This window comes from Eucyclogobius newberryi, unplaced genomic scaffold, assembly GCF_026437365.1.
Source record: "Eucyclogobius newberryi isolate DKJ021-1_F unplaced genomic scaffold, fEucNew1.0.hap1 SCAF_8, whole genome shotgun sequence".
NCBI lineage: Eukaryota > Metazoa > Chordata > Actinopteri > Gobiiformes > Gobiidae > Eucyclogobius > Eucyclogobius newberryi.
The window spans coordinates 23,904,405-23,922,001 of NW_027316500.1; the positions used below are offsets into that span (position 1 = coordinate 23,904,405).

The 17,597-nt window shown below is 44.5% G+C and overlaps 1 protein-coding gene across 1 annotated transcript in view; it reads right to left on the bottom strand.

Annotated features, from left to right (window-relative positions):
- Positions 1-17,597, bottom strand: part of LOC140351528 (protocadherin-15-like) — a 315,578-nt gene that overhangs the window by 110,731 nt on the left and 187,250 nt on the right. Inside the window, exon 21 of the mRNA XM_072437379.1 lies at positions 16,699-16,929. Within this exon, the coding sequence (XP_072293480.1) occupies positions 16,699-16,929 (231 nt within the window). The remainder of the gene's footprint in view (positions 1-16,698; positions 16,930-17,597) is intronic.

Below are 17,597 nucleotides of genomic sequence, written 5' to 3' on the forward strand. Positions count from 1 at the left end.
AAAGCACACAGTTTTAAATATTTTCACTGCAGACAGTAGTCTATCTAATCCAACAGAATTAATGCATTGTACATATATTTTTGTGTATTTAGGGATATTAAATACCACATTACAGCATTAGTGTAATTTAGGGTGAGTTCACTCTTGGCCATGTTGGGTCCTGGTTTTGTCAAATTTAGTTCAGATATAGACTTGGCTTGATCCTGTTCTAGTCTTCATTTGCTCCTGGTCTAGTCCAGGATTCATTCCAAATGTAATGTCGGTTTGGTCACAATTTTGATGTCGTCTCTGACACCAAGAAGATATTCGGCCTCTCGAGTACCACCAGATCCAATACAGGTCAATGATAGCACTATATCAGGTCTAAACTAAAGCTGAACCAAACTGGGACTTTATGTCTGCTGCAGTAGTTGTTGTACACAAGAACTAACCAAAAGAGGACAGAATTGAGGATGTTTTCATTTGGCAGAGAAATCCACGTACCTCCAGAATGAGCCAGTGTGAGAAGTAGTACCTGCACCACAGTTTGACAAACACTGGTCTATAATGTTTACCAATGCACCTCTAACACTGGGTGGCACTTTTAGCACTTTTAATTTGTATTTTTTTTTCTTAGCTTGCTTACTTTCACAGTGTCAAATTGTTCATGATACTTTTCGTGTTTTGTAACTTATGTCCATCGGCTTCCAAAAGATTCCTCTAAACCTGGTAAACCTGACAACCAAATTATTTGAATTAGTCTGTGTACATTACATTTAATAAAATCAATGTGGGGCAAGCAACGTTCACAAAGTAAACTTCAAGCGTTTAGAGTCAAGCGGTGCATCTCAAATCTAATTTGGTGGCAATTAGCATCACATTCATCCATCCATTTTGTACCGCTTGTTCCCTTTCGCGGGTGACTGGAGCCTATCCCAGTGACTTCGGGCCTTAGGCGGGGTACATCCTGGACAGGACCAACACAGAGACATTCATTCACTAGGGCCAATTTAGAATGCTGTCACCAATTTTGCCCAACACATGCATGTGTTTGGACGGTGGGAGGAGCCAGAGAACCTGGAGAGAACCCACGGTAACACGGGGAGAACATGCAGACTCCACCCAGAGAGATCATGTGATGTTGGTCTGGTCCGGGAATCGAACCCATGATCTCCTTCTTGGGAGGCAAGAGTTTTGCCGCCTTTGCCACCGTGGGTTAGCATCACATTCATTTAATGTAATCAATGTTATAGGAGTGAAGAGCTATACCTATGGCATTAAGAAAGTGGCGTGTGGTCAGGGCAGTCAAGGCAAGCAGTGATTCCATCCATCCATCCATCTTCTGCCGCTTTATCCGGGGCCGGGTCGCGGGGGCAGCAGTCTGAGCAGGGACTCCCAGACTTCCTTCTCCCCAGACACTTCCTCTAACTCCTCCGGGGGGATCCCGAGGCGTTCCCAGGCCAGCCGAGAGACATAGTCTCTCCAGCGTGTCCTGGGTCTTCCCCGGGGCCTCTTCCCGGTGGGACATGCCTGAAACACCTCCCGAGGGAGGCGCCCAGGAGGCATCCGGAACAGATGCCCGAGCCACCTCAGCTGGCTCCTCTCGACGTGGAGGAGCAGCGGCTCTACTCCGAGCTCCCCCCGTGTGGCCGAGCTCCTCACCTTATCTCTAAGGGAGCGCCCAGCCACACGGCGGAGGAAACTCATTTCGACCGCTTGTATCCGCGATCTTGTTCTTTCGGTCACTACCCAAAGCTCATGACCATAGGTGAGGGTAGGAACGTAGACCGACCGGTAAATAGAGAGCTTTGCCTTTCGGCTCAGCTCCCTCTTTACCACAACGGTCCGATGCAGCGACTGCATCACTGCAGCCGCTGCACCGATCCGCCTGTCGATCTCACGCTCCATCCTTCCCTCACTCGTGAACAAGACCCCGAGATACTTGAACTCCTCCACTTGGGGCAAGGACACCCCACCCACCTGGAGAGGGCAAGCCACCTTTTTCCGGTCGAGAACCATGGCCTCGGATTTGGAGGTGCTGATTCTCATCCCAGCCGCTTCACACTCAGCTGCAAACCGTCCCAGTGCATGTTGCAGGTCCGGGTTTGATGGAGCCATCAGGACAACATCGTCTGCAAACAGCAGAGATGAGATCCTGTGGTCCCCAAACCGGACACCCTCCGACCCCTGACTGCGCCTAGAAATTCTGTCCATAAAAATTATGAACAGAACCGGGCAAGTCAAGATTGTATTGGTCAATCACCAAGCAGTGATTGACCAATAAAATCTGAAATGACTGTGTGTCAGAACTATATTTAAATTGTTCCGAAATATATCCAAATAAGCCTGTTTTCCCCTCCCTTCTGCTGCTGAGGCCTGATTGGAAGTCATGTTTAAAAAAATGAAAAATAACCTAATCTTTTAGTGGCCTCTACAAGCAGTACTGAGCAGTACTGAGCAGTACTGAGCAGTACTGAGCAGTACTGCTTCAAAGGCCCATTAATGCGCTGCTCTCTAACGTGAGCTTTTAGAACCAAAGCGGACAGCAGCTTCTTTTAGAGGTCTGCACATGCGCTCTGAAGACCACACAGCTTCAAACCAAGCTGAAGAAACCTATGTGGGAAGCTTGGATGGTTACAGGTTGTGCATAACTGTGAATGTGCAGAGAAGAAGTGAAGCAACGCTAAGTTTCAACAAATAAAAACAAACTGAATTGATCGGTGATGTGAGACTATTTACTACTTAAACTGGTATGAGAGTTCAGCGCAATAGGATAAGCGTTCACCCTTCATGCGAGAGACTGTGGAGCGAAACTCACTTTTGTGTGCAAAAGGTTATTCACTAAATATGAACACCCCAAGTCTGCTTACCCATTCATAAAAGTCACCGCACGCTACAGCATTAAGAGGAATGATCATGCATTATACGCCTTGCCCCTCCTATTTGAGCCCATTCATTACATTTCAATAATCCTCTAAAAGTCATGTACACAGCTTAATTTGCTGCAGTGTTCCTGTGAAGCATCCAAATTGTACAGATCTTGTTAAAAAATCCATTACATTCTCAGAAAAGTAAACACTATTAGCAAACATAATGGGTCTTGAACTAAATGTATCTCTAATTGTTCAGAGTCATTTGAGATATTTAGGCTAACGTACATTGATTTTGTTGCAATGTAGCGAGTTTAGTTCCAGCAGCATCCACTGATGCGCTGCACTGAGAGCTAATTATCATTGCAGGGCTGGCCTCGGGCTGCAGCTCAAACACAGTTCACGTGTGCTTCTTATCTCATCGACACACTGCAACATCAAAGCTTCTGCTGCAGATACATGGGCTTTGTGTGACCAGTGATTCAGCGCTCAGGACAAGCAGCGCTTTTAATAACCTCGGCCTTGTCAATAATGTACACACTGTAGGAGACACAATTGCACAGAAGTGAAAGTAGCAGTGGCATCTGGGCAGAAGAGAATGTAAGATTTTTGTTTTGTTTTTTTACTTCAAGTACAAATAAAAAATAACTATGTACTGTATTTCAGAAAGCATAAGGTGATAATATTATAATTCATACAATCTCAGTGTCTGAAAACTGAAAAGTATCATATACTCATACCCAGATTAACTAAACAGTTACTCCAAACAGTGCAGGGGGTCTGGAGAATCTGTGTGTGCATAATACTCTTACTGTTTTTGAGATATGCAACATTAAGAGTATAATCAGTATATCGTGCAACTGAATCTACTAAAAATGACCTCAAAGAGGGACAGGAAAGTTTAGTGTTATCTCCGAAGAATATAAAATTATATTTCTGCCCTTTTGGGGTTCATTTTATGGTCCATTCACATTTTGTGAAATGTGTGAAGATAAGACATATGATGCCTTCATAAACATGCCGATCCAGACGGACAATGCAGCATATGACTGATGTCTGTACTCAGTCGCACCGACTTTGACTGTTCTATGTGGACAACCACCACAAGTGCATTTCATTGAAAGATAGAGTGACAAGAGACATTCTTGTGCCATTCATCCACGACCATCACCACATGTCGCAGCATGTTGTTAGTTGTACCTAACTCACTCTGGCCTGAAACAAATATGAAAAAAAATAAAAACAATGCCATGAATGCATTTGATAAGTGAGCAATACATGTGAACTTTTGTGAATGGGGCATGGGGCCAACAAGAGTGTAATATATTAGTCTTATTTATTTTGTTATGCATATTTTCTGGGACTAGCTATTACATTGTGGACACCACTTGTGTAGCAGGTTGTAGGTAATTAATGTATTTTTTTTTTAAATAAAGAGCACCATGTGAACTTTGTCCAACAATAATCTACCGTGCTTTTCGGACTTTAAGCCGCTACTTTTTGTCCACGCTTTGAACCCTGCGGTCATTACAACGGTGCGGCTAATTCATAGATTTTTACTGGCTAATGGCCACCGGGGGCAATCTAGCAGGAAGTGCAAGCGTTTGACACACTGTAGAAGAAGACGTCGGTGGAAGCACGTTGCAGGGACACATCATTTTTTTGAACATTTTAAGCTTCAAAACGCTGTGTGTTTTATTACAATCAGACTCATATTCATGAGGAAATTAGTCTAATGAGGAATTGAATCAATATGCAACAGAAAAACCTGATTATGTGTGGTTTTATGAACAAAAATATCAAAGCAATTAATTTCAAATTTGGTTACACAGGCTATCGGGCTCAACTTAGTTATAAGAATCGCTGGTGTTGAAAAGTACGTTTTTTATTAATTCTCAAATAATTCATTAACATCAACTACTTTTAATGCCAGACTCTGCAGTTTGATCAGTCTTAAGTGTCCGATGAAAGGCCAAGTTCTGACAAAGTCCAGACACGGCTGAAGATCAGGGCCTTCTCCTTCTCCTGTAGAGAATATATTTCTTCCGTCGCCTCAGGTCATTCAGGTCCACACAACAGGTGCTCCTGCTGTTCTTCAGCTCCATCATCCTCAGCATGCTGCAGTACTGTAGTGGTGTGTGCTATAGCTGCCTCCCAGTCACTGCAAAATCTGGACTGACACACCTGATTGAAATAGGCTCTAAGATTGTGTGTCAACCCTTTTTTACGGTATAGTATAAAACACATACTTTGAAGATGTACAACTACAGCAGGTGGCGGTAACTGCACCTTTTCAGTTGGCTGCCAACAACAACAACAACAACAACAACAACAACAACAACAACTCTTGAACGGACTGTTTGAGAGCTCATTTTATAACAACACTATCTGATTGGCCCAGAGCCTAATTTCTGACCCCAGCCATGTTCTACATAACGAATATGTGCTGTTCCCATCTGGGCATCGGGACAGTGTGCCACGCTTCAATAAGGTCAGTCATACATCAGTCCATCTTAAAACTAAACCAGGAGCTTAAGCCACAAAATACACATAAACATGATTGATATCTTAATGGGAGAAGACAGTTTTGTGTTCTGTTTTTGTTAGATGTCCTACATGTTCTGTCACTGTTTGTTTTGTTGTTATGTCACTGTTTTAATGCAACACAAATTTCAGATCATGGATCTGACAATAAAGTATTGCCTATTTATCTTTGTGTCCTTAGAGCTGTTCGCAGCGTGCCAAACTTTGTGCAGGGTTTAACATTCAAAAATGTTGAAGAGTCCCAGCACCAGCATGGTGCTGAGGCATTTTCAGGAGCACATTTTGAGATCCACTGACTTGTGCATTCTTTAGATGAGAAAATGGCAGCTTTGGCCACTGCCTGAATGCAGAAGTCAAAGACATAGGAGTCCAAGTACCCGGGTGGTGGGAGGAGCACCTGGAGATCACTGATTACGAGTCCTTGGTGTTGAAGATCCAGCAGTAAGAGCGAGTGTGAGGGGCTTGCAGTGTCTTTGTCTGGGCTCAGAGGTGTGGCTTAAATTGGGAGTGACCCAAAGACTGGCTTTAACTCTCAATCAATCTTATTGTTTCTAATTTGTACAATTTTAATTTAAGCCAGCAAAATGACATGTAACCATGAAAAAATATTTAAAAAATCGAATTAATACACACATCATTCGCAGGTAATGAGGAAATACACATGGCAAATATACATAACACATTTCAAACACAGTTCTTAAGGCCTCTGTTTAACACATATGGTTTAGTTACAGATCCCAGAGTGAAACATGGAGTCAGTTTAAATGTGGACTATAGTCTTTTTGGAATGTTTTCTTTGAGAAACCTTTCCATCCAGCAGAACAAATAGATTTTGGCTACAGTGACAATTCCACTTGCCCTTTTTCCTGTTTCGTAGTCTACCCTAAGGGTATATTTGATAATAATAAGTGTTGTGCAACACCCATAACTTAATAGTTATGAAATATCACCCATACCTTGGACCCCTCTCACAAACCCGAAAATGCACACGGCTTGGTTTGAGATTCGCCCCCACCCTTGCAAAGTGCAATCTGCCTCCCCCACCCCTCCGTGACGTAGTCTCAGCGAGAGCGTGTGTCCCCCGCCCACCCCGTGACGTAGTCTCAGCGTGGAGACGGTGTATGTACAGCTCTCGCGCTCCATTGTCTTCTTTATCGTGGCAATAGTGCCAGCACTCAAATGTAACTTTGTTGTAAGTTCCACCCCACAAGTCCGAAGATTCCTCCTCCTTTCCCCCTCGGCGCGGAGGCGGGGGGAAGGGAGAGGAGGATGGGGGAAGGGGGATAAAGTGATAAAGTGAGAGCACCCCTTTTACTGCAGATCCGACGAGGAGGATATAGACTGTACTCTAGCTAAAAACAGCGAGAATCAATTTTAAAAAAAGTTGATTTTGCATGACATATGGGACCTTTAACTTAGAAGTGTTGGTTCACATTCTATCCAGATCTTTTGCTTTATTCTGCAACAGTGACGTGAGTGTCACCATTGTTTTGAATTATGAAAAGATAATGTCCTTTTAAAGAACTTTTGGGATGTACACATACTACAAGAAAGCTCCTCTTATGACAGATTCTACAAAGGAATCTGGGGTGCACGGTGGCAGAGAGGTTAGAGCTCTAGAGATTATGGATTTGATTCCTGGGTCAGACCAACATCAGAGGATCTCAAACCCCTAGTGAATGAATGTGAGTGAATGGTTGTCAGTGAGTCTGTGTTAACCCTGCGACGAGCTGGCCCCTGTCCAGGATGTACCCGCCTAAGGCCCAAAGTCACTTGGAAAGGCTCCAGTCACTCGTGATCCCTGATAAGAACAAGGTGTAGAACATTTAAAAAAAAGATGAAAAAGGGAATCCTCCAAAAACTGGCCCAATAACATTATTCAGACCGCTGGGTGCCAAAACTTGCCCGACCAGTTCGGACAAGCGATTTGGTGTGAAATAGCCTTAACTCATCTCTCCCAACCTCTGGACCTTTAGAGCGTTAAGTCTACAGCGTGCCTTTTCCACTTCCACTCTACCCTTGTGATGACATATCTCTCTTTACTTCCAGTGTTTTGATGGTGCCCCGGATAGCAGCATGGGTCCTCTAAACTCAGTGGTGGAGGACGGCCCCGCTTTGATCTAAACACAGGTTAGCGTTACCCAGCAGAAAATCTATGATCGTGCTCCTGCTTTGAACAACAAAGTCTGCTCCTCACACTCCCACCGCTCCAGGAGGAAGTGTGAACAGTTTTGTCTAGACACGGACACACGCCAGACATTCAAGGATTCATGTTTCAAGGAAGAGCACGGAGGCAAATATGCAAACCATTTTTAAGAATGTAAAATGCTATGATCATGGACGATTTTATATGCAAAAAATGCATTATTGTAGAATTTGAAGCCTATATTGTATCTTTGAAACAACATTATTTACAAAGTTATGTATTGTGCAATAATACTACTAAAAACCTACAAATGATGTGAATGTAACCTGATACTCATCTGTGGAAAAAGACACAGCAAAACAGAGCAAGGGCATATCAAGCACGGTCAACAAGCACCGCCTCCCCAGGGGTGTTATGAAGAGAATAGAATCAGAGGAATCAGTTCCATCTCTATTCCCCCTGACAATCCCGTGGAACCAATAGGTCTACTCTGCACTTCAAGTCAGCTGTTTCCATTCCTGGATAATAGGAGGAACAGTGCAACAAAGCGTGTCCTTATCAGAGGACGAAACAGTCTCAAAGAGCTCCAGGAGAATGCCAAGATTGTGTTTCCACTAAAGACATTTCTATTCTTTGAATTACAGATTGTGTACACTGATATATATATATATTCTTTATATCACTGGTTCTTTATTGTAAACAATACGGCTGGGCATCAATGCACACACAATTATTTTGTCGCACATTAATGCAGGTCACATATATAAATGAAACAAACTTGGATCAAAGAGTCAGAGAATCGAGTAAGGGGGAGAAAAGCATGAACAGCATTGTGAAGATCTGTTCAGAAATCACTGGTGTGCAGCTGAAGCCCTGTGGAGTAGACGAATGCTTTGCAAAGCCAGGAGCCTATTGGACACCACGACAACATCCTGAATGCCCTCTGGGCGGTGTCATCTCGCCCCCAACAGGAGAACAAACCAGGGCCATCAAGCTTTCTTTTTTCTTATTTTTTTTATTAGTTTAGTCTTTATTTGTCAGGGACCATGAACAAAATCATTAATCTTCAAGAGAAAAGATGATCTGCACCAGATTTAGATTAAGAGTTACAGAATGAATACAGACAGACTAAACAATACAGTTAAAATCTAGGTTGGCTGATGTTGGCACAGTTGATTATGCAGGATGGGCTTTTTCAAGTTTGGAGTGACGTAATTAATATTTACAGACAATTTCAGACTTTCTGGGAGTTGATTCCACTGTCTGATAATTAAAAAAGAAAAGGCCAATTGTGCAAAGGCCGAGGATCTTTTCGGGATGGTGCAATTTCTGCTGCTGTGGAGTGTGGACCAACTCAATGGACCAGAGCATTGAGCAGGTTTAATCTGAGCTCTGTTCTCAATACTAACATTAAAACTGCTAGTTTTATGTTTTTATTTGGCACCTGCACTTCAGCTTTTGCACTGTAATGCAGAGAGTGTGAACCCTCTGTGTGCATCTATTGAACTGACACTGACAGTTGCAGCACTTGTGTGATATTTTGGTTGTGAATGATTGTTTTTACCCAAAGTTGCAGCTACAAAGTGAAGTGCCCTTCCGGGAAGACTAAAGTTATCTGATTCTGATGCTAAGCTCCGTCAGAGTAATGAGAAATGATCCAAAAATACCCGGGGATCACAGAGAAACGGCCCTAAAGTCTTGAGGTTAAATATATCAAAATATGTACACAGAGAATTAGTGATCAATCAACGGCAGTGGACAATCATTTCTGCAAGTGTCAATGATGTTTACTTTGAAAATAACTAAGATGTTTACTTCCCACATGTTTAGTAGTCAAAGCAGTAATCTTTTTTGAACCAGGACTGCACCTGAACTGAACAAAGACTAAACAAGGACTGAAACAGCACTGTTACCAGTAATCAGGCCTAAACCAAGACTAAACCTGGACTTATGGGAGCTGCAGACTACACTGAACCGCCAAAAGATAAGAGACTTTTTTCAACCTCAAAATAATCATCTTTCTTCCCGTGGCTTAAGCCCAAATGCCGATGGAGCTGTATAAACTGATGTATTCTCTTCAGCTTGTGAACGCACACATTCACGCACAAATGCCCAGAGGCAAACTGAAGGAAACATGTCGGCTAATCTGTGTCAATGGCCTCTCTGACGTGCCATCGCCAATAACACATCATACTTTTGCACATTCACTGTCATCTTTGTCATCTTTGAGTCATTCTCAATCTGCCAATCAAGTCTCGGAACTCAGATATTTATCCTACTGTGAGTAAGCCCTGCCCTCCTGGCAGGACCTCCTGATAAAAGGATTTTTTGGTTTCACTTGAAATGACCCTCTTTGTTTACTAAAAGCCCTGTAATGGCCTATCTACAGCCTATTGTAAACTGGCTTTGGCTCCCTCCTCACTGAGTACCTGATCAGAATGCCCTGGACGTGTCCTGCTCCAGGGTTTCAAGACACTATCATATACGACCAGAAGGTTAAATCTTAAACCTCCACGTCTGTTTAAGGACAGATTCTCTTTTTTAACAAAGATTGCCTCTTTAACTCCTCTTCCAAACCATCTTTTCTCCCTGCTTAGAATCTTCACCTCACTGTCTTCAATAGATACAGGAAGTGCCCCCTCCCACCAATGAGTTTCCATTAACTGTGTGAAACTTCACACAAATATACAAAACAGTATTTCCTCAGTGTTTTGAAACTAGATTCTCTTGAATGTATTGCAGTGTGTCTAAACCACATCAGGTTAGTCCTAATCATCCATCTCCTCTTTAAGGTCACCGTTTAATTTATTGATGATTTATGTTATGTTTGTCGAGTGTTTGAAAGACAACAGCACCTGAGACACACCATGTGACAATCATGACAAGTCTATCCCCTTAAATGCCTTATAAGTTGCCCTGAATGCCTAAAATGTCTTCCTCATCAAACAGTAGTGATCACATCTGGCAATGATTATTTTTGTTTAACCATTAAAGTGCATTTCCATAAATTCAAATGATTACAAATCTGTACATCACTACTTTTTAAGCAATGACCTTCAGAAGTGTAAATTCCCTGTTTACAGTGATCCCTCGCTATATCGCGGTTCACTTTTCGTGGTCTCGCTGCTTCGCGGATTTTCATCATGCATTGTGTTCTGCATTCTGATTGGCTAAACAGTCTCTCCGCGTCTTCTCTACCTGTGTGTCAATAACGTTATGGATTAATATGTACACGTACGTAAAACCGCTTGCCAAATTGAAGTTTGCGAGGCTGATGAGAGCGTGCGTGTGTGAGCTCCGGGACACGCCGGTGAGAGCGGCGCGTGTGAGCTCCGGGACACGCCGGTGAGAGCGGCGCGTGTGAGCTCCGGGACACGCCGGTGAGAGCGGCGCGTGTGAGCTCCGGGACACGCCGGTGAGAGCGGCGCGTGTGAGCTCCGGGACACGCCGGTGAGAGCGGCGCGTGTGAGCTCCGGGACACGCCGGTGAGAGCGGCGCGTGTGAGCTCCGGGACACGCCGGTGAGAGCGGCGCGTGTGAGCTCCGGGACACGCCGGTGAGAGCGCGCGTGTGAGCTCCGGGAGAGGCCGGTGAGAGCGCGCGTGTGAGCTGCGTGAGAGGCCGGTGAGAGGCCGGTGAGAGGCCGGTGAGAGGCCGGTGAGAGTACAAACGTTTATACAGTACTTTTATTTGTTAAACAAATGCTTGGGCCTGTAAAAAGGTTTTGTTCCTTGCTTTCAATGTTTAATGGAGTATTTCATTGTATAATAACTGTAAAAAAATAAAGGTTTCCACTTTGCGGATTTCGACTCCCGCGGGTTCTTCTTGGAACGTAACCCCCGCGATAAACGAGGGATTCCCATTAATTTGGTTAATTCACATACCGGTATATAGTTCTGTAAAAAACAGTCTAAATGTTTCCTGGTACTACAACCACTCCTGCTGTTGCTGCCATTACTCATCCCGTTGTACTGTAAAACATATATGTCCCAAAAGATCTTTAAACATACATTATCCTTTTCATAATTCAGAACAACCAACAAAGCAGAAAGTGGAAATGGAAAATAAAAAAAAACAATCTCCAACTAAACCATGTGTGTTAAATATATGCCCTAAGACAGTGGTTCTTAACCTTTATGGAGGTACTGAACCCCACCAGGTTCATAAGCGTATTCACCGAACCTTTCTTAATTGGAAAAATAAAGTGTGATTTTTTTTCTAATTCAAAACATAGGTATATATTTTACTGGTGCACAAAATGAACCTTGCATCAACCTCACTGTGTTCAAAAAACAACATTTTTCATACAAAAAACATAATAATGAATATTTACTGCAAATCAGTGTGACTTCTGTCAGTTCAGAAATGCTTCACCTTGGCAAGTGCCACTCTCAAGTCATTTTCGCAACAAAGTCTGTTCTTATTCTTCATTTTTATGTCCAGCATCCTCAAAAAGGACTGCTGCAATGATATTATATTATAGTATAATAGTTATAGAATAGGACAAGGGAAATGGCCCCAGAGGCTGACCTTTTGGCCCTTTTGGAGCCAGGCTGGTGCCAAGAGGGCTTTCATACAGGCTAGACTCTGGGGGCTCTGGCCTGGTCCTTTTTGCCCTCTTGGGGCCATGCTATTGCCCAGTCTTAGCCCAGAAAGGAGGGCTTTGATACAGGCTAGTCTGTTGGGACTCTGGCCTGGTCCTTTTGGCCCTTTTGGGGCCAGGCTGGTGACAGGTCTTCTCCCAAAAGGGGCTTTGATACAGGTTAGACTCTGGGTGATTTCCTTAGTCGTTTTGGCCCTTTTAGGTGCAAACTGGACTTTGCCCAGAAAGGTGGGCTTTGATTCAGTCTAAAATATTAAAAGAAATCACAGGACGTACCATCACGATAGTCACAAGTTGACAACTGCAGCACAAAAAGGCCAAGCGGGGAGTGTCAACACGAATCATATGAGTCGAATGTGTGTCTTGACCTCCGCCGAACCCCTGGGGTTCAATTGAATCAAGGTTAAGAACCACTGCCTTAAGAACTGTGATTGAAATGTGTTATATTTGCCAGAACATACATTTCCTCATTAGCTGCTAATGATGTGTGTTGCACAATGTTGCAGTATTTTGCTATGGTTACATGTCATTGTGCTGGTTTAAGTTAAAATGGTCCAAACTATTCGGCTCATGCTCCAGAGACAAAGGAAAGCAGATCTCAAAATGGCTCCTGAAACACCTCAGGACCAATGCTACCCGTGGGACCCTCACACGCTGCTCTAAGGACCCAACTAACCAGGAGGTCCTGATCCACGTCTGAGCGAGCCACGTCTGCTTTCACCAGACAAGACTGATCCAACTGTGAATGAAACCTGCATAGTGGCATTAAAAGTAGTTGAGGCTTCTCTTAGATTATTAGAGAATTAACCCCAAACTACTTTTCAATTTCAGCTTTTCTTTTAAATAAGTTCAACAAAATGTAACAATCATTGTTTATTAAACCACACAATATAATTATGGTTGAAAGACCCTTTTTGTTGATCTTTTTGGAGTTATAATTGTCAGTCAATGAGTCGTAGGTTAGTGATTCAGATGGTGCCCTTCTCAATATAAATATGAACATAAATACCTACAATCCTATACGTGTTGTCCACTAGTTCCAGAGAATATGCATTATTGGCGCCACCGTGTGAGGAGGAAACGAGACAAAATACGCCACAATACCAAAGAAAATCTTTTGAACTACTTTACAAAACATTAAAACTGTTAAAAAATAAAACTAAATAAAATATAAAATACAAATATTTGATTCATGCAACAACACTTCACTGTGGCTCCAAACCCTTTACACCACTTAAAGGTGGAATGGATGATTTTTCTCAGCAAATTTGTTATCATATTTCCTCGTGGCGTGGATAAATCATTTGTTCTGCCACGTATCAATCATAAAACGCACCTACCGCTCACCTGCAGCCGCGTGTGCGGTTTGTCTCCACGTTTCCGCGTGCCTAAGCGCATGGATCTATCATAATATAGTTCCCTCAGTGTACGGGGCAAAATGAAGACGGAGAAAGACTGTTCGAGCTGACGCAGAAGTGGACAGAAATCTACGGGAGACGAGAGATGCGATGTGATCCGTTGCGCTAATAAACAAACGCACGTGTGTGTTGTATCAGTCCGCACGGGGGAGTGTGCATGTGTACTTCCACCTGCGTTCTCAAATCGCCGAAAAATTGTCCATTGCGCCTTTAACCCAGACTAAATTATCACTAAACAAGTGCTTATCCATCTATCTGTTTATGTCACATTAATTTTACTTTATCATTGAGAATGTTAGATTTCATAAAACCGGTTGAATAAGAGAAGAATCGTGAGCTACTATCCATCCATTCATCCAACCATTTTCTACCACTTATCCGGGGCCGGGTCGCAGGGGCAGCAGTCTAACCAGGGACTCCCTGACTTTCTTCTCTCCAGACACTTCCTCCAGCTCCTCCGGGGGGATCCCGAGGCGTTCCCAGGCCAGCCGAGAGACATAGTCTCTCCAGCGTGTCCTGGGTCTTCCCCGGGCCTCTTCCCGGTGGGACATGCCTGAAACACCTCCCGAGGGAGGCGCCCAGGAGGCATCCGGAACAGATGCCCGAGCCACCTGAGCTGGCTCCTCTCGACGTGGAGGAGCAGCAGCTCTACTCCGCACCCGATGGAGGGTATAGAGCTGGTCCAGTGTTCCACGACCGGGACGAAAACCCCTCTGCTCCTCCTGAATCCAAGGTTCGACTATCGGTCGGATTCTCCTCTCCAGTACCTTGGAATGGACCTTACCGAGGGGGCTGAGGAGTGTGATCCCTCTGTAGTTGGAACACACCCTCCGGTCCCCCTTCTTGAACAGAGGGACCACCACTCCGGTCTGCCAGTCCAGAGGCACGGTCCCTGACCGCCACGTGATTTTGCAGAGACGTGTCAGCCAAGACAGTCCTACAACATCCAGAGACTTTAGGTACTCAGGGCGGGTCTCATCCACCCCCGGAGCCCTGCCACCGAGGAGTTTGCGAACAACCTCAGTGACTTCAGCTTGGGTGATGGATGAGCCAGCCTCCGAGTCCCCGGTCTCTACTTCCTCTTCGGAAGACGTGACTAAGGGATTAAGGAGGTCCTCAAAGTATTCCTTCCACCATTCAACAACATCCCCAGTCGTGGTCAGCAGGTCTCCACCCGCACACGCAACGGTGTTGGTGAGGCACTGCTTCCCCTTCCCGAGGCGCCGGACGGTTTGCCAGAATTTCTTTGGTGCCGACCGATAGTCCTACATGGCCTCCCCGAACTCCTCCCAGGCCCGGGTTTTTGCCTCTGCGACAGCACGAGCTGCGGCTCGCTTGGCCTGCCGATACCTGCCGATGACCTCAGGAGACCTACAAGCCAGAGTGGCCTGATAGGCCTCCTTCTTCAGTCTCACGGCATCCCTAACTTCCGGTGTCCACCACCGGGTTCGGGGGTTGCCGCCACGACAGGCACCGGAGACCTTGCGACCACAGCTCCGAGCAGCCGCATCAACAATGGAGGCGGAGAACATGGTCCACTCGGACTCAATGTCCCCAGCCTCCCCCGGGACATGGGAGAAGCTCTCCCGGAGGTGCGAGTTGAATACCCTACTGACAGAGGGCTCCACTAGACGTTCCCAACAGACCCTCACAATGCGTTTGGGTCTGCCAAGTCTGTCCGGCTTCCTCCTCCGCCAGCGGATCCAACTCACCACCAGGTGGTGATTGGTTGACAACTCTGCCCCTCTCTTCACCCGAGTGTCCAAGACACGCGGCCGGAGGTCTGGTGACACAACAACAAAGTCGATCATTGACCTCCGGCCTAGGGTGTCCTGGTGCCTTGTGCACTGATGAACACCCTTGTGCTTGAACATGGTGTTCGTTATGGACAATCCGTGGCTAGCAGATAAGTCCAATAACTGAACACCGCTCAGGTTCAGATCGGGGAAGCCATTCTTCCCGATCACCCCTCTCCAGGTGTTTTTAAGCTATAAGCAAGCCTACACCAGCCCGCCGTGAGCTACTAGACAATGTGAATCAAAGTGAATTCAGGATTTCACAGTTCATGGTGTCAGTGGTGTGAATAATCGTAAAATTGTGATGTTTCCTCTCACAATATTTGCAAGTTTATATCATGACATCCCTACTTTTCATAACAGCATCAGTATAGACCAAGAGCCTATAATATTCGTCAAATAACATGTAAAAAACAATAAACGTACCAGTATTCAAATAAAATGATGTATCTTTTTTGCTAAGCTTTTTAATTCACTACAATACACTACAATAAAGTGAGATAGTCAAGAGAGTCTAGGTGCACAGAAGCCTCCTATTTCACCTTTTTTGCTTAATCTCCTTCTCCAGCAAACAGCTTCTCTCGACCTGCAGGGGGCACTCTTCCTCCTCACACTTCTTCAACATAGCAGCCGTCTCCATCAAACTTGTGGTCTTTTCCTCCTCAAACTCCTCCTGTTCTCTTTCTCTGAGTTTCTGAAGCTCCTCATGCTTTTTGGGCTGCTTTGGCGTTTTACTTCTGCTTTTGCTTCTGCAGCTTTTGAATCCATTTCCAGTCTTGGCATAGCTAAGTTCATGGCCCTCTCGTCTTCTTCCTTTTGCCTCTGTCGGCTTTCAGGCCCCTCCGTCTCTTGCTCAAGGAGGTTTTTTGAGTTCTTCCAGGTCTTTGACGAGATTTTGTTCTCTGGCTTTTGCCTCTGCCAGTTTTTAAGGTCACCGCCAGCAGTGTCATCCCCCTTTCATCCTCAGCGTTTTGCCTCTGCTGGCTTTCATCGACAAGCTGCCTTTTCGCTGCTTGATCTCCTCCTGCATGCTTTACTCAACGTGGGGTCGTTCCAGCCGGTTTGCAGTAAAGCCCAATTGCTTAAACGTCTCATTCTCGAACTTCTCTAGAGTTATCAATGTTTTGACCACCTATTCGGATGTTTAAGAGCTTTGGGGAAAGGGCCATATGTTTGTTTCCTTAATAAAGATGAATGATAATAATACAATACCAATCCAAGCCATTTAACTAATGTAGACATGTTATTTGTTTTTGCATTGTACTTTTATCAGCTGCAGAAGAAGCACCGTTCTGTAGACAGTTTCTGGATAAATGGCGGGGCTAATTACAGGGAGCTCTTACCGTGATCCGAACCGTGACCGTGGCCTCTCCGGGAGGCATCACCCCGGCCTGGTCCACAGCCTCCACCTGGAAGCTGTAGGAGGCTCCAATGCCCATAGCGGCCAGGTTTTCAAAGTCCACAGTCTGCAGCACGGCCAGCTCCCCGGTGATGGGGTTCAGCGAGAACAGCTGCTTAGCCGACTCCGTCTTAATCCGGAACGTGACATTGGAGAAGAGGTCCGCATCCACGGCCTGTCACATGGAGAGATGTAAAGACTAATGAATATTTCAAGAAGATGGGGAAAAATATGATGCTGCATACGGCAAGGGAAATTAGATCCTCTTTTTGAATTCTCAGAAGCTTCGGATCAGAGAATACAGCAGAGTGCATGAGAAATAAAACAAAAAACACTTCTCCGTGTGTGATTCTTGAGAGGGAACAACTCTAAAACATGGTAGAAAGCTCTGGAAAGTCAATTTTGCATAATCTATTTTAGTAAATGTATTATACAAGCATGAATTGTGTATCAATCATGCAAACTGGCATATAAAGCAAGGAATCCATCAAACAAATGTAATTGGTCTGAGATATTTACTGCTGCAACAAAATATTATTTTGCTAATCGACAAATCTGTTTGGTAAAATATACGTTGTTTTTAAACTTAATTTCATACAGATGCAATTAAAATGACTTGCAAATTCAAAATACAGCTTAGACCTACACAAACATGTTCTGAAATGGTTGTGGGTCCTGGGGTCTGGACTTTTGGAACTAAATCTTAATGAAAAATAAAAAAATGAAACATTGTTCAACCCTATCAGGTACCGCTCTCCATTTTTGAGCCCTGGTGACTAATAGCATCACACAAACCTCACCTCCGGCGCTACCCACACACCTCTTTTATAATGTCTGCCGGCG